Genomic DNA, 20284 nt, shown 5'->3' with positions numbered 1-20284 from the left:
TCAAAGTCGCCAATCTTACTTTAAATTTGGTTCAAACAATATTCTGAGTTAACAAATGAAAGCTCAGATATATCTGTTCAAAAAAAGATGTTCAAAAAAGTTTCAAAGGGTGGATGGAATGGTAGACAAATTGTATTCAGCACATCTGCTCCAGGCAATGCAACATTCATTATTTATTCCTTATAACATATTTAGGTTGACTGAATATGTACCAGATGGTTTGATATAAAATTACAGCTCAAGGAAACCAAAGCCTAGAGACTTGAGAAACCTCAGTGTGGAAGCCTAAGTGACAGGACAGGACTAGACCTGGGGATTTGTGGGAGCCTGTGCTCTCAACCAAGTTAGAAAGTTTCAACTCATATCCAGAAAGCTGCCTTTGTATCCTATTTTTGTGTATGCACACACCAGACAGTTAAGAAAAATAAAACCACCACAAACAACTGAACTGTAGTATGTTTCCACTTTGCTATGAACAGTATTACAGCACAGCTCGCAGGGAAACCTAACCCTTGTCAAAATGATGTTTAATGAAGGAAAGCAGACACCACTTCTCTAAGGTGCAACGAACAATGGAGAGGAAAATGATCCTACTGCCAACACTAACCAAGGTGCAGAGGTAGCACCTCTTGACAACTTGACCACAACATGCTACAACACGTGACTGAGATAGAGAAACAACTCCAGATGCCCTATCCCTCCATTTAACATGGTGCCATGCCACCCACCAAGCACTGAGAATACACCGCCTTTCTGGAATCAGGATCTTCAATATATTCGTCGCTATGACATTCCTTAATTAACACTCTCTCAGATTTAAAATCTGAAGGTATATTTTAAAATACAAAATTTTAAATACTTTTGGATGATGTCTCAATTTGCAAGAATGATACAAGTACAGAAGAAAAGGGAAACAAAATATGATTAACAGTTGTCTTAGGGAACATAACTGATCTTTGCTTTAGCATCATTTTTCAATACTATTGACCACGTTTAGGCTTAATTTTGAGAAATGGGGCAATATAATAATAAAATAAGGGCATAAATGCAAAACTTTTAAGTGATTTGTTTCTCCACATTATACAGGATTTGTATATGATGATCTGCTTGGTCATTAACACAAAAAGAGACCAGGCTTATAATGCTACATTACCAGTTTTGCTAGAGTTCTTGAAATCTGCTGGGAGAAAGGGAGATAAATGGTGAAGAACAGAAGAAAAGAGGGAGGAAAGGAAAGTGGGGATAGAGAGTCCAGGCAGATACTCTAGCCTACTTTGGTGATATTAAGAGATCAACATCCTACTAAATACCAGTCACCATAATCACTACTATGTATATCTCAATTCTAGATGCCAGGACATCAGAAAGACACCCCCGCTATCCAGCACCATCCGCGCTCACCATCACACTGTGCTAGGAGCAGGCAGCAAGGGACTGAAGCTTGCATGAAAGGTGCAGAACAAAGCCTCTGAGAGTCCTGGCTTGGCCATCAACTCCCCAGCTTGCACGACCCTACCAAACGCACAGCTGGACTAGAAACGACACAGAGGCGTTCCTCACTTACAACTTGTTCTGAGCCAGTAAAGTCATGAGAGTTTTCTCGAAGCTACACATCTATAAATCTGAGCCACATCCCCAGAAGCTGGTCAATTCAGCCATAAACTTAGATGAAACTGTTAAGGTCTCGAGGATGATTAACAAATCTGGGAAACATTTTTTCAGTGAGTTATACTGACTGTGAAACACAACCTACCTCCGTTGGTCCTATTTGGTTGCTGATCTGGAGTCTGGGCTTGAGGTGAATAATACTGTTGCTGCTGGTAGTTATTTGAAGGAAAATACTGAGAACTAGGACTCCTCCTACAATCCCGAATGCTAGAAAAAGTCTGTGAGTGGGGAATTCCTCTTTGGAAAGGTGAACATCTTGGAAGACGTGGCTGTGGTGGTGGCAAATGATCGAATTCTTCTTCATCTTCCAAGCTGTATCGATCATATTCTTGATCACTGGATGTCCCTTTTTTTCCTGAACTCAGTGACACACTGGAGCTGTGTCTTGACACACACGCCGAAGTCGAAGCGTAATCTTGCCTGAGACCTATGAAACAACAAATCTAGTTAAACTTAAATTATAATTAATCAAACATGTGTGACAGAATTATTCAAATGGACACATTATTTCCTAAGTTTTTAAAATCCTCCAAAACACATTTATCTTCCAAACAGATATCTAATATCAAAAAATTCAGTGTTGCAAAATGAGTGTCCGAATTCTAGTGAAGATTATAGACAGTACCTGCTCTAACTGTGTCAATCAGTATCTATCAATTTCCCCCAAATGATTCCTTTTCAAATCTGGAGATACTTAGGAAACATAATTTTGGAAGAAATATTCATCAATATCATATCACTGTTTGCTATGAATTAAAAAAACAAAATAATCAAATCTGTTCCCAAGTAATACTCCCACACATACACTAGTTTGTCTCTTTTAAACTAATAGCTTATCTTACTTCCTGAAAAGAAGGTTTACGTTTTTATGTTTCTTTTTTGTAAGAATTTTTTTTGGTTTATGTCTTATACTAAGTAACTAATTTGAACATAATGATACACGGTAATAACTATTGTTATTCTCTTATTTGGTTATGAAAATTTATGGATTTTAAAAATTAAGTTAGAAAAAGAATGAAAAAGTCAGTCTGCTTCCTATCTTCCATCTTCAAAGTTTAAAATCTGAAGTACAACTATTTCCTACTATGATCATTTCCTGTTGTTGTAGTTACTAATATTATCTCTCCAAGCATCCTGATACTTTAATAGTTTTAGGTCATCCTAAAGTAGTGGCAAACCTATGGCATGTGCCCACAGCAGGCTGTTTGTATCACTGAAAGCTCTCAAAGGTTTGCCATCCTGTGTTAAACTTTCTAAAATAGTCTAAGTGCAAGTTTTTAATCATTTAACTTATTGCCCATACTACAATTTTTTAAAAAGCTACCTATTCCTGAATAATTTATGAAACAGACTCTGGATCTTTTAGGCATGCGTTTTTAAACAAGCACTTTAATTTATTGGTAATGACAGAAAGTAGTCGCCTGTTGTGGTTGATACACTGTGTCACTTTGAGAAGTTTAGAAGTTTAACTGAGAGACACAGCAGGTAACCAGGGTTTGTAAATATCCTAATCCTGTGCAAGAGGAGGGCACTGAGATTTTGTGAGCCCTATAACAACTTATAGGGGTGGGAGATTGTGTAAAATACAAGGGAGGAGAAGACACTAGTTTTTCCTTTTTTGCTCTGGCTGCTGCCCCTAAGTGTTGCCCCAGTGCCATGCCACCCTGCCTTGGAGCCAGCTGATTATGGACTGAAACTGCTACAAACAATAAGCAAATAAACCCTTCCTTCCTTTCACTCTGGGTGTTGGGTGTTTTGTCCTAGCAACAAGAGAAAAGTAAAAGTAACCAAGACATCATCTTTTACCTCAAAGTGTATCTTATTAAATCTGGCTAAGCATTATCATATTTCTCTCAGTACCCTTGATTAATTCTGAAAGCAGGCACTTGTTATGCTTCAATGACTGGTGGGTATTTCTATTTATGTTGGCCTGAAAAGCCAACCCCAAAACAAGCTAAACCTAGTTCTGTGATTTGTACTTAATTGTGTCCTTTGCTACTATTGATACCTTTAAAGCAGCTCATACCAAGATCTGCTGTAATTTTGTTGCAGAACCAGTGATAAACTGCCCACTTCCAATTATCTGCTCTCCCAAAATTACTGACTGAGGTACATCCATACATTAACAGATGTTTTCTTCTACAGACTTGCAGGTGGCACTAGGAAATATGGTATCCCCTAGAGGTAACATTTTTTGAAATTACTGACTAGCATAATAATGAAGGTATCAGCAGTTGCTATTTCCACCTTGTTCAGATTTTCCTGGTTTACTCACATTCATATATATGCAAGTACACGTTTGACTGAGCTCTTTACATTTTTATTATCAACAGGTTTGTATATCACAACCACAGTCACAATACTTACCAGTTCCAAAACCCAAAATATCCCCCTTGTTTGGCCCTTACAATAACCACATTCACATCCACTTCCCTCATCCCTCTAAGATCTCACATCTCATTCCTTTTTCCCAACATGGAATCTGCTGAGAACCACAAATTATAAAATAAAATGCAGATAGGGCCCAGAGGCCTTAAGGAGGCCCTTAATGGTCCCATGATGCTCTGGTGCTTCAGGGAAAGATCCTCATTAGCTTAACATCACATCCACACTCTGAGTCATCTGGTAATCCCTATTTTCTAAATGTAAATGGGATTAATGAATACCGAGGTTCTGGCTGCCTCAAGGCCTTGTTTTCCCTGTGAGTGACTGGCCATCCCAGACACTGCCACACAGCCATTCTGTCTCTTGTTCTTTCTTTTTGCTGTGCTCCATAACACCCAACAGGAGACTGGAACCCACTGCAAGGGTCCTCGATACTAATCTGTCCATTTCTAAAATGTTAACACTTCAAAATGTTACATAAATGGAATTACACAGTATGTGCTCTTTTCTCACTCAGCATGATTCCCTGGAGTTCCATCAAAGATGCTATACCCATATTCGGTTCATTTTTACTGTTTCGTTGTATTCCAAGTTATGTATGTAACACAATTTGCTTAACTATTCACAAGAAGAGCTGTTAAAAACATCCATATACAGGCTTTTATGTAAATACAAACTTTCAGTGCTGTGGCATGCTCAAGAGTGCAGTCCGCTGGGCCACATGGAAGCTGCGTGTTTTGTTTCCAGGAAACTGCAACCTGCTTTCCTGCTGGCCATCCGGCAACGTCCATGTATGAGTTATGCTATCAGAGTATGCCTGACACTGCATGATGCTGTTAAGTGCTGTTAAGCAACTGCTTCACCTACAAAGTAGGACAGCATGAGAACAGGCTTGTCTTCCCATCACCTAAAAGGAGTTCCTGAACCTTCCTCTTGTACTTCAAGTGGAAATCTCACTTTCCTAGTTTAAAAAGAACTTACTTTCCTCTTGCAGACGAGCCATGATCTGAACATCAGTAAGGTCTTGTAACTTATAACCCATGGAAATAGAATCATCCTCCAATTCCGAAGTACTCAGCTCACTGTCAATAGACGACTGGGGACTGAGAGGGGAGCCCCTAGAAGTATAACCTAAGACACAAAGGAAATGTGTTCATTATGTGAAAACCTGATATCTGTATATGCTTTACAATTCATATACATAGAGCTCGGTTATTTTCCTGTTTTGAAAATGTCACAAAATGGCCAAAACATTATCCCAAACATACTAATAATAAAAAAAGAAAAAAAATCATTATGACTTCATGGTCAAGACAATAAATACATCCTCACAAATTCATAATTCATATAAGGGACCATTTATTTAATGTTTGTTTGAAGTTGAGTTTCAGAATTTTAAAAAAAATCACTCTGTACTACCTACTTAAAGACTTAAAGGGTAGATTTCATATTATATATTTGTTTGTTTTGCAGTGTTAGGGATCAGATACAGAGCCTTATACATGCTAAGCAACATTTTAACACCGAATCATACCCAAACCTGTTATATTACATGCTGCATATCACAATAAAAAAATCACTAATGCTGATATCTGAAAGTATAGTAGGAGAACAATAATTCACATTTTAATTAATGACCAGAAATATCTGTCTTTGGCAATAATTGATAACATCTTTTAAAATTAAAAATTAACTTGGTTTAATTCTTAATAGGGAAGGTAGCTATTGTAAAGATGACAAGAGGCATTATGATTGTTACCACTGTTGATTTCCTAGTATCTTTTTTTGAAGTCCTGTGTCACTTACACTGGTTTGTTTTGATTGGCTTTATTCTGTTTTATTTTGCTTGGTTTTACTCTCTTTAAAATTAAAAAAAAATCTTTAATGGGCACACACAGTAGTGCTTCAGTTTATATAATACATATATGCACAAAGTACACTCAAAATTCTCATCATTTAGACGAGTAGTCAGAGAAGACCTGTAATCATTCACAAAAGTGAAAAACAGTAACTTAAGATAAAAACAATTGAGAAAAAGATTTCAGTGGAATAAAGTCCTAAAAATGGCATCATGTCAATGTTGAGAGAAACAAGGAACTGATGAGACCTTCATCTCAGAAAATCCATGATTATACATTTAACATGGCTTAATAAAAAATAGGTACTAGAAAAATAAAAATTAAAAGCAAAAGGCTTGCGATCTGTAATCATTATAAAGACTAAGTTGTACCTGACATTTAACACACTCCCACTGGCTTGAACCACTGGTAGTGATGCATGACTGTCCCACTGGGCAGCTTGTACTACTGGTGGTACAAATGGATCTAATCACTTTCATCAGTCTTTTTATTAATAATATTAATAAAAAGCTGCCTGATGGGACAGTCACACATATACCACTGGTAGTTCAAACTGCCCAATAGCAAGACATACAAATTATACAATAATATCATGAACATGTTATTGTAAAAGCACATTAGGCACTGAAAAACAAAATTATGTGTGGTGTGTGAGCTTTTTGCTGAAGAGGAGACACAGTCTACTGGGACACTGCTGACAGCAGAGACAAATGGTGTTAGAGTACACGCTAATGCTAGTCCCTTTGATGCCTAGAGTAAATATGTGGCACAAACTCTCCGTTGTAACACTGCCTTTCAGCTTTTCAGTGAAAGATAGACATTTGATTTGTGCCTAGTGACTGAATTGCAAAGCAAGCAGTTAGTCAACAAGTTGAAATATTACCTGTTTTCTCGGGGGTTAGTATTGCTTTATTTGAGGTTTTAGAGAAGCTGGGAGTATTAATGCCATTGCTATAAGGGCTGAGTCTTGCAACAGGACTATAGGGAAACGCCAGGGAGGCAGTTGAAGAGAAGAGACTCCGCCATCGGCTAGCTGTCACAGAAGCAGAAAACAGCGGCAGTTAGCTACGTGGAGGAAGGTGCTGATAGGTCAGGAAGGGAAAGGGAAGGTATTAAAAATAAAGAGAGGGAAACAAAGCAACTTTTGATAAGTATCTTGACTCACTTTCATTTATCAAAGGAGAAAATATGTAAAAATAGGCAATTTGTTAATTGAGCTCCCATTAATACCACCACTAATAAAAAAGCAAACCCATCTCACTCTGATTAAAGTCAATAAGCTGGCATGAAAATGAAAGTCTGTTTATAATTTCTGTATTAGAAACATTCCTTATATATTCCTGAATAAAGATGTAAGCATTTTGGAATGATATAAGTCTCAATTTGTAGATTTTAGAAATTGTGGGGCATGTTCTTAATATTAATTCACAATCCAATTTTCTAGTCAATTTTCAATGCAGTTAAGGTCATGAAACATTGACTTTTAAAAATCTTTTATGAAAACTTCTAGTTGGATTACAGAAGAAATTCAAAATGACTATCATGTTTCCAAATGGCCTCAAATCCAAAACAAGGCTTATAAAAATTAGTCTAAACCTAGCAGAAGGCTTCTACACCAAAACATATAAGGACAGGTACTTGAGATAGCAAGTGTAAAAACTATTAGTAAGCTCTTGGATTCTTTTTTATTTTATTTTTTTTTTCCTTTTTGGATTCTTATTTGTTTAAAAAAAATGCTTCCCAAATTTTCTACATTGAGTAAATAACACTTGTGTGACTTTCAAATTTAGGAGTATATGCATTATTTATTTAATATTAATTTCATAAGCAATTAAAATAAGAAACAGAAATTAAAATAAGGTAAAGGAATTATACCTGCAATGAGCAGATGACCTAATTCTTCACCTGTCCTAATTAGCTTATTTCCCCTCTCCAAAATTACCACCATCTTCTTACCTCTAAGTTCTCAGTCATGAAAAAGGTATCAAATCCTAAAACTTTTAATAAATCACAACAAATGTCAACCACTAACTCTTCATAGAATAGAAATCCGTCAGTCAAAATCTACTTTTCTGAAAAGCAATCACTAAGACATGTACTAAGCAGGACAGTGGGGAAGAGTTAAAAAAATATAAACTACATTAGACTTCACTTTAAGCCATGACTCGATTTATATTAGCTGGATATAAGACAAAACTCGAAGAAACAGCATTAAAAGGACTGTCTTGAAATGCATTCTCAAGTCCCTCCTAATGAGCAATGCTAATGAGCAGTCCACCAGTGTTTGTAAATGGGCAGTGGATGGGGAAAAACTGTAGGATGTGGAGAGACAAAAAACCCACTCTAAAACTGCAATTCTTCAGGTGCTTGCAAAATGCCATCAAGGCTACTGGAGAGCAGAATGCTTCCTCTTCACCAAAAATTCTTAAAATCATTGTTACCACATTCTAATAATTACGTAAAATCTATATTTTCCTAATGTGCATGAAGGAAGTATATAGGAAAAATACTTTATTCACAGGGATAACTCTTTCAGAATCCACAGGTGTCATGCAGAGGATGTTCCCACAAAGTCTACTCCCCAACTGATACCAGTTCTATTTGTCACTCATCTAACTTGTAATTTACTGTGCTTACCTAGCACTTCCCATTCTGAGCCAGAGCACGCACACACACTCCCAGTTCCTGCACTTCTACACAGTTCAACTTGGCTCCAAAATATATTATAAACCATTGGCTAACATGCGGTACACACTAGGTAGCTGTTCTTGCATGGTCAATCTTTATTATTTGAAGTCTCTCATTAAAATTCTGTACTCAAACAAAAGGTCAGTGGTTCCATTGACTGCTCATTCGCTTAACAGATGATGTTATTTTACAGTGGTTTGATCGTTTTCCAGGCAAATCACAGTGCCTGTGTGTTCTCACCCACAGATGCAGGGGACAGTGCATCACAAGTAAACAGCATTCGTTATTCGCCACAGTAACTACTGTGACCTAGCCCTGCTGCACAATGACCCAATTATTTTGACTATGACAGCAAGATCCCAACTAAGAATACAATTAGTGTCCACTGCAATAAAGAATGTTCTACATTGTTCTTCAGCATTGAGATTTTTAAGGAGAGGGAGGAGAATTATTGTAGATACAAATCCACAAAACAATGATGCTCTACCACTGCCCAAGGTTACAGTGGAGGAGGAGAGGGGAAAGGAGCAGAAATGGTCACATCCTCCTCATCCTTCACTATGCAGCTAAAGAACTCAAAGAACTGTTACAGAAACATTTGTATAAAGAATAAATGAAAAGAACCTATAAAAGGACAGCTTTACTTTTTTCCATGCAACTCATTTTTTTCATACAAAGATTTTAAATTACTGGAGAGATTCAAAGATGGCCTAAATGATCCCAGGAAAAAGTCCATTTTCCTACGGAACTTCTGAACAACAACAGTGAAACTTTCTTCACCTCCTAATCCAAAGTTCTGTGGAGAAGAGGAGCCTGATGTGATAGAAGATGCTTATAACCTCAGTACTTTCTGAGACAGGAGGATGCAAGCCCAGGCTAGGCAACTTAGCAACTCTGCAAGACCCTGTTCCCAAAGCGGGAAGGAGGGACTGGGAATGTTGCCCAGTTCAAAAGCTCTGGGTTCAATCCATGGTTCCACAAGAAGGATCAAATAGAACAGGTATCAATAAGAAAAACTGGGAACAATATATATTATATAGTTTTTAGTTAATTCCAATCCCTAGAATAGCAGAGTTAAGCCCTCAAGTGAAACACCAATTAAATGTACCACACTTGGCAAGGTTTTCTCTCCCAAAAGCCTTAAGCTAAACTGCTTCACAGGACACTTCCAACTGCATGCTCTATGGAGCTCTACTGCAACTTCCTTAACCATTCTCACAATCTGCTCTTCAACCAACCTCAGCCACGCAGGTCCCCGTGCTGCCCCCAGTCAGCCTGTACTACATCCCCCCAAAGCTGTGCCCGTCATTACTTCAGCTGCGCCACTAAAGGACTGCTGCCGCCCCTCAGGTTCAAGGCTTGCATGGGGCTTCACACCACTTGCTAGTGCCCTACTCTACTGCCATACAGTTCCCAAAACTGTCTTCTTAAATATACGTCATACTGCTTAAACAAGACACCACGCCTGTATTTGTACTCTGAAAAAATACTACGGAAACAATACACAATGTATTAATCACTGTCACTGTCCTAACCTGTTCCAAAAATCAGATTCATTATTTATTTTTATCTTTTTTTAATAATAAAAAATAAAATAAAAATTAATGACAAATTTTAAATTTTTTTTACTAATATTTACAGATTGATTTTCAAGTAAGTCATGATTTCTGTCTCCCTACTCAGACCACTCTTCTTAGCTAGCTAAATATATATTCTCCACCATTTCTCAACCCAGGTTGTGCTCTGAAGACTTAACCAGCTTTTTAATCTCAATCTTAAGCAAAGCCTTGTATAGGCAGGAAGGGAGTACTCCAGAATAACTCAGACACCCAATATTTACAAACCATATCAAGAACCATTCAACTTATTTGCTAACATATTCTAGAAAACTCAAAACTGTCAATCCCCAGTGGTTTCAATATCTTGCATGTTGCATTTCCCTATGGAAAATCTGTCTAGCCCTTACGGATCTACCTGCTTTTTCAAATTCATTTCTCTCTTCACTCCAATACGCATCTACATTGTGACTATGAGATTCCAGGATCAAAATGAATAAAATATAGTGAGTGCTCTCCGCCCATTCCAATTTCTAAAGATTAGCTACTGCTGAAAATAGGCAAGTGAGCTGGAGAATCACACGATCTCGTAAGTGTAGTAAAATCCCCACGAAAACATTCAGAGCAAAGTGAAGACAATAATGAAAGTCTTCACCAAAAAAATATTAAAATAATCCTTGAAAGACCAGTATAGTCAGGGAATCGCAAATTAGGCTAATACAGAAGAGATAGGACTGGAGATGTTGGTAAGACTGGTTTCCGCACTGTCTTATGCACAGTATACACTTTAATAAATCAGTATCGTTCAGACTTTAGAGAAGAAGACATGATTAGATATGTATTTTATGATAACAAGCAGAGACTGACAACTGGAGACCAGTTAGGAGGCCCTTCTAGGCAGACATAATGAGACAAGATAAGCCCTTCACCTAAACCATGAGCAAAACACTCAGTGAGAACAGGTTCGACAAGGCACAGCTGACCGAAAATAAAGCTATTCAGTGACCAGGAGCGGAGAAAAGGATGACAGCATACTGCACACCATGGTTCCAAGATACTGACGCCATTCGCTAAGAACACGAGCTATGCGTGCTGAAATGAAAGACAAAGATGAGGTGAACTAAGATGAGACATGCCTATGTGCTCATGTCCAGTACAGAGTCAGAATTTGAGGAAGAGGGCAAGAGAGACAGAGGTTCAGGGACCATCAATAAACAGGAGCTAGATGAAGGTGAAACCATACACAGAATGAAATCACCCAAGGCAAATGGACAAGGGGCGGTGGAGGTAACCATGGAGCTTACAAGAGGAATAACTGAAAATGGAAAATCAGTAAGGAAGACTAAGAAAGTTCACCAGGAAAGAAAGTCAGTTCAGGACCCTCAAGCATCTGTGGAACCCAAAAAGAAATAAAAGGATTAATACAGAGAGGTTGAGATGGGAGCTACACTAACAGTGGTAACTACTGCAGCGAGGTCACACAGCCAAAGCACTGAGAAAAAAAGCCTGCCATAAAAACTGGGCCCCTGTTGAGAGCAGACTCCACAGGGGGAGGAAGGAGAAACTGGCAGTGATAGGTCAAGCAGATGTGAGATGAAGAAAAAGGAAAAGCCTTTGAAGAGAGGTTTACTTGTGAAAGCAAAGAGAAGCTTAGGGCTCAAGAGAAAATAGGATGAGAGTTTAGGATCAAAGAGACCCTGATGTTTGTAGAAGGAGGAGAGTAGAACCAGAAAAGGGAAGGCAGTGAAGACCCTGGAGACCAGAGAAACGGAAAACAAGAAAAAGAGAATGAAGATGAAGGTAGGTTAGAAGGCCCCCTTTACTTGTCAATAAATATGCTGAGGAGGCAGAGGCTGCAGTGACTTCCATGCAGTAAAGTCCTGGAATGGCCACAGAACAAGAAAAAACACTAACTATGGAGAACAGTGCTGCCTATCTCTGGAAAAATAGTAATCCCTATATGTAAGTCTCAGCAAAGCACCTGAAAACGTTAGCAAGTGTCTGTTTATGATTCTGTCAAGTCTCATGGGTTCAGGTTCACACAATGTGTTACGTATGGCAGTCATATCGTTTGTGGAGCTATCAAAGAACTAAATCTATCAAAATTAAAAGAAACAAATCTGAGTGGTTGAAAGTAATCGCTAGGGAAAGTTTAGAGATTGTGGGTAAGATCTTGATAGAAAAAGTTAGACAGGGGTCCAGAAGACTGTACTCATGGTCAGAGATGACAACAAGAAACTAACATGGTCAGTAAATAATTTCTATAAAGAAATAATAAATATTTTAGGTTTGGGGGCCAGAGAATCTCATTCATGACTACTCACCTAGCATCACAGCATCTAGTATCATTTACCTACAGATGGACAGTATGTAAATGAATGACTATGCATAAATAAAACTTCATTTATATACTCTGAGTATAATTTAATTATCATAAATGATAAAATTTTCTTTTGGTTTTCTGTTCTTTTAACTCATTTATTCCTTGTTTTTAGAGGCCAGGTCTTAACATGTAGTTCAGGCTGACCTTGAACCCACTATGTAGCCCAGGCTGGACTCTCTCCTTCCTCAGCCTCCTAAGGGCTAGGATTACAAGTGTATGTTACCATGCCTACCTCTTTTGATCTTCTTCAACCATTTAAAAATGTAAAAAGGATTCTGCAAGCATGTCTTCTCATTTCACATTTTCTTTTCACTACAGTAAGAAGTGCTTCTAAAACTTACCACATAGTACATATTCAACATATGCTAAATGTGGCTCAAATTTTGGCAAGATAACTATTTCTTTACTTTTTGTATTAGGCAAAAAGCCAGATATGGCCACAGTTTGCCAACTCTGGGCTAACACATATACTAGTTTTATAATATCCACTTGGAAAAATGCACAAGGCTACAAAAATACTGCAAGGGTATTTCAAGTGTTTAGACATAACAATGATTGACAGGGTTTAGACATAACAATGATGAATAATTTTTACTACAACTCTCCATAACATATTCTAATAAAGATCATGAAAGGCTAAAAGGACATGGAGTAAGGATTTATATATCTGAGTTCACCACAGGCTAATGTTCAGATCTGGAGTAAATCACATAATATATTAATGCTAGTGTGTTAGCATTTGAAAACACACTAGCAAAAAAAAAAGTGATTTGTATAAAAGTAATGAACAGAACTGTTGTGAGTTCAAGACTGCATAGTTGCAAACTATAAAGCATTTTATGAATAAAAAGTTCTAGCAAGCTGTACCCACAAGCTCTCTAGCTTCCAGAAGCTAGAGAAAAGAAGAAAGTATCTGGAGGAATTTTTGCTTTTCATTCTTCCTCATTTTTAGGGTGCTTAGCCTCGTCTTCTTATAATGATGGAACCACTTTTTACTCTGTACCTTATGTAGACAATTTATAGACTTCATGTTTCTTCAGATGTTATAAAGTCAGAAACAAATAACTAAACTGTGAACACTCAACAACTGGATCAGAATGGTCAACAGTTCTTAGTTATTTGTCCACATAAGAAACTAATGTCCCAACTGCCACATTTTTAAGAAATACAGTTTCTTTAAAACCAAGGTCCTATCCCTTGACTCTTAAATAATGGTGCTCATTACCAGACAGTCCTCAGAAGGAAAGAAGAAAAAAGGCCAAATTACCAGATTTTCAATCCCTTCCTTTATTCTTTCTTTATATAGAAAGCAGGGAGGCCTCAATTCCAAACCACATAAATACATGATCCTTTCTACCAGTTTCAGAGTGGTCCAAGATCAGTGAAGTAGAGCAAACAGCACTTCTTTTATTCTCTGATACACTGGTAGGAACCTATTCGACCTATGCACAGAGCAGGAGGGCAGGAAGACCTTCACTGTCATACACTATCTTCTTAAGTACAAACTTCGGGTGACATGCTCCATCTTTCCATACTGAGAGCCAACTAAAACACTTGGCACACTGACATACTCAGACAAATATTAACAAAAGAATTTACAAAGCAAGGTGAAGTCGGTGGTATATTCCTATAATCCCAGCACTCCAGGAGGCTGAGGCAGGAGGAGAATAATTTGAGCCCAGCTTAGGCAACTCAGTGACTTACGGAAATTCTATCTCAAAATAAAAAATAAAACGGGCAGAGGATATAGTATAGTCAATATGAAGGCCTTGGGTTCAGGTCCTAGAACCTAAAAAACTAAAACGAAAGAAAAAATGTAATAAGATAACATTCTACTATTTCACTCTTATAAACTGTCCAGACTGAAATAAAAGTTGGCCACAGTATGTAATCCTATGAGGTGATTCCAGTCCAAACAGCCTCCTGGACAAGTAACACAGGGTGTGCAGCTTATCTGATCTACTGTTTTTTACTGGGTGAGCCTGACTAGTATTAGTTTACCCACAACATTCTATTACCTGACAAGTAAGCATCTGGGTAAGTCAGTCAGTCAGTCTTGCTACTTACTGCTACTCTGACTGGGAGTCCACAGTGCTCTCTGCCCCTGACATACACCAAGAGAAGTCAACTGCAGTGTAGCTGTGAGTTTTGCATATGAAGGAAGACTATAAGAAAGGATGAAAAGCATCACACCACAGTGATACATGCACAGCCAGGTTTATAATGGCAGGCTGCAATAGCTAAATCTTAGAAACAACCCAAATGCCCATCAACCGGTGAATGGATAAAGAAGATGTGGATTTTTTATACAATGAAGTACTGGTCCATTTCCAGGTAAACGGACGCACCCTGAGACCATATTCTTAAGTGAACTACATCAGACATGTATGTGTAAATATCACATTGCTTCTTTGGTATAAGAAACTGAGAATGTAAGTAAAAGCCAAAATGTGTAACAGATACTGTGAAACAGGAAGAAAATCTTCAGATGGCAAGGGGACCTAAGGAGCAGTAAAGGGGAAAGAAAGGAAGGGAAAAGGAAGCAAAAATCTTTTGTAAATAGGGAAGAGGGGCTGATGGGAGGGGAGGAAAATGAAAAAAAAAAGCAGCAAGATTTATCATGTACAAGTACAAATTTCCTACGATGAATGTCTATATCTAACTATCTGTATATGAAATGTACCAATAAAATTAGGTAAAAAATAAAAAAATCAAGTGTCTCCCAAGTGGTACTAATTATATACAAAAATGTTCAATATTGGATTTTTGTAAATTTTCTACTCATTCATTCTCATATGAAGTGAATTTTAATAACACAGAACTTTGGGTTAACCTCTTTGGGTAGTATACAGAGGGCAACTTGTGTTAATTCTAACAAGGATTTAAGCATCTCTTAATTTTTTCATATAATACAAATGCTACTGCCTCTGTAAAACTGTCTCTGACACCCTCCCCAAAATGGAGATATAATCACACGCTAAGTCTTTCAACATGCCTGTATATCATCACTGCAGTTCTTTGTCACAAACCACAATTCATCACACACACTGTCTCCCCTCTTTTCCAATGAATTCTAGGAAAGCAAGGGGGAAGTTCCTGGTACTTGTAGTTATACTGTACTACAAACACATTATGCATCAAATACATACCATGGTCTCAAATAAAGCAAAATCTCTCTGAAAATGAAAAAGGAAGAAGAAAAGGCGGGGGTGGAAAAGGAGGAGGAGAAGGAAGGGCTACAGCACAAGTAACTATCCCTCACTGGTAGTCTTGGAAACCATTTAGGATAAATCCGTCATTATGTGCAAGTTTCTCAACCTTAAATTCATCGCTTGAAAAGCCTACTAAAAGATTAACTTCAATCTTTTCCTACAATTCCCATTCATTTAACCTAAAATGACAATGTGGTAGTATAAAATCAGTAATTTTAAAATATAGTAATTTAAAATCTGATATAAAATTATGAGGACCTGTGATACCCAGACACCACAAATAATATTTAAACTTCCAGTTGTATTCAAAATATAATAATCTACAGAAAAATAATTTATTACACAGATAGCAAAATTCTATAGTTGTTCTTAATTCTTCATTGGATAGGTAAAATGTTCCCTATGTCTTAGTAAGTAGTATAACACAATGGCTAACATATCTATCATTCCAACTACATAACGAGACCTTCTCTGCTTCTCACACCTTAAACTACTTCATCCCCACACACTTACTATTGTGCCCACTCTGCTATATATGACTACTGATGTTTCCACAAGGCTTTTCCAACCACAATGGTGATTTGAAAGTAGAGCTGAAAAACGAGATTTAGAAAGGGAAGTTCACAGTGGCAACTATTCCTCCTGATCATGGGTCAAAACTCAAGAAAGATGCCCAAACCAAGTCCAGTGTTTTCTAAGGCCAGAGTGATCATTATACTTTCACAACTCATCATCAAGCTTCTCATCTGTAATTAACACGGAAATAAAAATTGACTTTAATAGAAATTCCACTTTAAAGGCATATTTAAAAATTCCCTTGACAGAAACCATTTTCCCCTTAGGCTGTCTGCTATATCTTCAATCAAATTTGAAGGCAGTGAAAATAGCCACAAAATGCACAAAGAAGACCTCTGTGAAAGTGGTGACTCAACCCAAAAACAAGAAAAAAAAATAGGAAAAGATTAACCTAATAATCTGTCACCAAGGTGATATTGTCGCATAGATGATAGATGCTTTAAATTTAGATTAAGGTCACAACTCAAGGCATGATAACTATCTCAAGTAACTTCCAAGTTCTATACTGCAATTGTTACACAAATTAAGAAAGATGCTGAAAAATGTAATTCTCTGAAGAAATGGACTATAAAATCTGAAATGTCTGAAAATAATGAATTCCACCCCCTTGAAAGTAAAGACAGACTAGATCACTAATAAGAGTCTTCTTGCCTGCACTGGCATACAACGTGATGAGAAAACCACAAGTCAACTATCACAAAGCACCATGAAGTGTCCTAGAGAAGAGTGATGAGATTAGAATTCAAACAGTCCTTCCCTTCCAAAGTCTGCAGGGCTAAAATCATCTCCAGTTAGAGACACCACGCATATGGTTTGTATTCCAGTGGGCCTCTGACACACATATCTAGAAAGGTGACAAAAGTAATACATAAACTTAAGTGGTTTATTCCAGGGAACATTTTTTGGCTGCTAAATTAACCCACTCATAATGTCATTAAAACACCTGTATACAAAAGAACATTAACATATACACAAAGATCTAAAACAGCATGCAACACCTTTCAAGAGTTTCACGTTTTACCACTGGAAGCTAACTATACGTGACTTGAAATGGGGAAGCTTACTGGGTATCTGACTTCTAGCAGGGAAAGTTACAAGTCCAGCTGACTTCTGCAGTTAGTATGCACGTGCCCTCCCTTACTTTCCATACCCATGTCCAGATTGGACAGTTCTATTTTTATACTGCCAAAGTTTATTGTATTCCCATTCTGTTTTATATTGTGATTAAGTTTATCCTTAGATGTTACAGGACCAAGGAAAACAAAGTAATGACACTAGTCTAACTATCAAGTCAAGGGCGTCACAAAGACGGAATCTCAGGATTCCGTATCCATTTTTCTTAGCTTCTTCTAGGTCATTGCCATGGCTACTACTCTCTAAATCTCTGGTATTTTTTAACCCTTGTAATTTTTTCACCATTAAAATACAATGCATAAGGTAGCAAAAAGTTCTACATCTTTGCAAACTCTTTATTCTCTTGTTTATTTGCTTGGATACAGATTAGAATCTAAAAATAATTTTCTCTTCAAACTCTAAAGACAATATTTTATTTATTTTTTATCTAGCACCCAATATTACAAATGAAATATTTTTTATTACATTGTAGATAATCTGCTTTTACCTTTAAACATCTTTGGGATTTTTTTCTTTAATTTTAGAAAATCTCAAATGTAAGTAGGTGGTCTAGGTATAGGTTTTCTATCTGTCTTAGCTCATTGTGAGGACTTAACTTTCTTTAGCTCAAAGAAATTCTCTTGTGTTTTTAATTCCCCCCCCCCCCCCGCTCAATAGACAATTCATGCTTCAGAAAATCCTGTTACACATTAGAGGCTCTAGATCTACCTTCCACTCTATTTGCAGAGTTCCTCTCATATATCCCCTCTCTCATTCACCTAAGTGCATTTGGTTCTTACTTCTAAACATTTACATTTTGAGAAATTAAACCCAACTAAAAAGTAACGATAATTTGACTGCTTTTGTTTTCAAACACTTTATCCTTGTTTTGAAGTTGTACGACTCCTAAATCTTAGCACACTGACTCCTTTATTCCCCCAGATACTAGCTTCTTATAAATTTAACTGATCGTTTTATTTTGCTCATGCTATTCCCCAGACTCAAGTAGGATCTGGCGATTGGCTTGTATTTATGAGTAAAGATGAAGTTAGGCTAGCTAGGCTAATTTATGTTTCTTTACTCTGGAACAATACTGCTTCTAATTTAAAAGAGAAAACCAACAATAGGGGCTACATAAATGGTGGTTTCCCAGATGTGCCTACACATACAGAATCATGGCAGCTGGAGAAACCAACATGTAAAGTAAGGAGGTACAATGCATTAGGATTTCAACTAACAAGATCACCAATCTCTGCCAGACCAACTTGGACATCCGAATTTACTGCTAATCCTGTTTCCCAACTAGGGATAGGGATCCCACACATGGATCTCTCTTTCCTTTCCCTAAGTATCTGGTTCTTCCCTGAAGAACATGTAGTCATCATCTTTTGCACTATTCACATCCTAGCAATTCCCTTGCTGCAATATCGTTTTACTCACCCAACCTTACTGAACTGAAAATCCTATAGAAACGAAGATCAGACTGAGCATACATAAAATGACTGGTATTTGAGCCGCAAACACAGATATGGCAGTGGGGAGCAGAATTAAAACTCAAAAATACAAAAGCATCTTTATTCAAATGCATGAAGCATCACTATGCAAAATTTTAAATAATACATATGCATTATAAATAATGTAGATTCTCAACAAATCAAAGACTTACTTTTTCAAAACACATTAAGTCTGGTCACATTTTCAATCACTGCTTCTTCAAAAAAAATCACCTAGGAATTTCAAGATTTTAATGAGAAATGCAGAAGAAAACACTGCCAAGATTATTTAAATGAAAGCACCCCATTTTATAAAATGCTAAAGCCTTAATTTTATCTACATTCCAAAAGTTTCTAGAGTCATTATTTCACTTACATTTTGTCGGATTTCAAAATGACCCTGTCTTCTGAAACAATTCAGACTATGCTGCAGCTTTTCTATTCAAGGTTGTGCCATTCTTCTGCTTAAAAGTATAAAAGGTTTCCCAATCATTTTAGGACTAAATGCAGACTCTTTCACTGCCCTGAAAGCCCTGCACGAGTCTCTAGTTTTATTTAGCCTTTCTCTACTGGGTATTTATCCCTCCTTTCCTACACCCACACAATAGACTGCCAGTTCCTCTTACACTGTGCTCTCCTGTGGCCAGACCTGTCCACGTGCTGCTCTTGTGGTCAAGATACTCTTCCACCCCAACCCATGCACATGGAATTATGGCCTGACTCTGCCACCAATTCTCAAGTCTCAGCTGCCACATCCCAACCTCAGGAAAACATGTCCTGACCACATCCCTCACACACAGTTAGGTCTCCAGTAGCACTATTTCACTTGTTCTGAGGCAGAGAAAAAGAACAGAACAAGAGCTCCTACCTGTCTCATCTGTTTCTTGCATCCGACTGTCTATTTCAAAGGTCAGGCACTGAGCCTGTCTGGCCTGTCTCTAGCCTTAGTACTTAGCACTGTGCCTGCTGCTAGTAAGTACTCAGTACATCTAATGACTCAGTATACTAATAATCCCTGACCAAGCATCAGGGGTTCAGAAGAGGAGAACACAGAAATTCTTGCTTCAACTTGTATCTTCTTTTAGGGGTCGCGAGAAATAGGCAGAAACGCCACCAATAAAAACCTAATTTTATTGTGAGATTATCAAATTTAGTCAATGACCGCAGTAGTATCTACTTTCAGAATTATGGCTGTAGCTCTGTAGTAAGAGCGTAAGCATGCATGAGCCCTTGAGTTCAATCCTCAGCAATAAACAAACAAAAATTAATAACCAAAAAGATTCTACTTTGGTGAAGGTAGATCAACAGAATACCTGACAATTTTAAATTCACTGCAACAACTACTGTGCAC

The 20284-nt window shown here is 37.5% G+C and overlaps 1 protein-coding gene across 3 annotated transcripts in view; it reads right to left on the bottom strand.

Annotated features, from left to right (window-relative positions):
* Slain1 (SLAIN motif family member 1) overlaps nt 1–20284 on the bottom strand; it is a 53624-nt gene that overhangs the window by 10849 nt on the left and 22491 nt on the right. For 2 of the 3 annotated variants that reach the window (XM_003477549.5, XM_063246897.1), the window contains 3 exons: nt 6796–6945; nt 5035–5184; nt 1754–2095 (listed from right to left, as the gene is read on the bottom strand). In XM_003477549.5, the coding sequence (XP_003477597.3) occupies nt 1754–2095; nt 5035–5184; nt 6796–6945 (642 nt within the window). The remainder of the gene's footprint in view (nt 1–1753; nt 2096–5034; nt 5185–6795; nt 6946–20284) is intronic. The other variant, XM_063246896.1, reaches the window with a different exon arrangement.

The sequence above is a fragment of the Cavia porcellus genome, unplaced genomic scaffold (assembly GCF_034190915.1).
Source record: "Cavia porcellus strain 051 isolate PalLab524CR breed Dunkin Hartley unplaced genomic scaffold, mCavPor4.1 scaffold_4, whole genome shotgun sequence".
Taxonomy (NCBI): Eukaryota; Metazoa; Chordata; class Mammalia; order Rodentia; family Caviidae; genus Cavia; species Cavia porcellus.
This window is presented reverse-complemented; position numbering and strand designations above follow the sequence as displayed.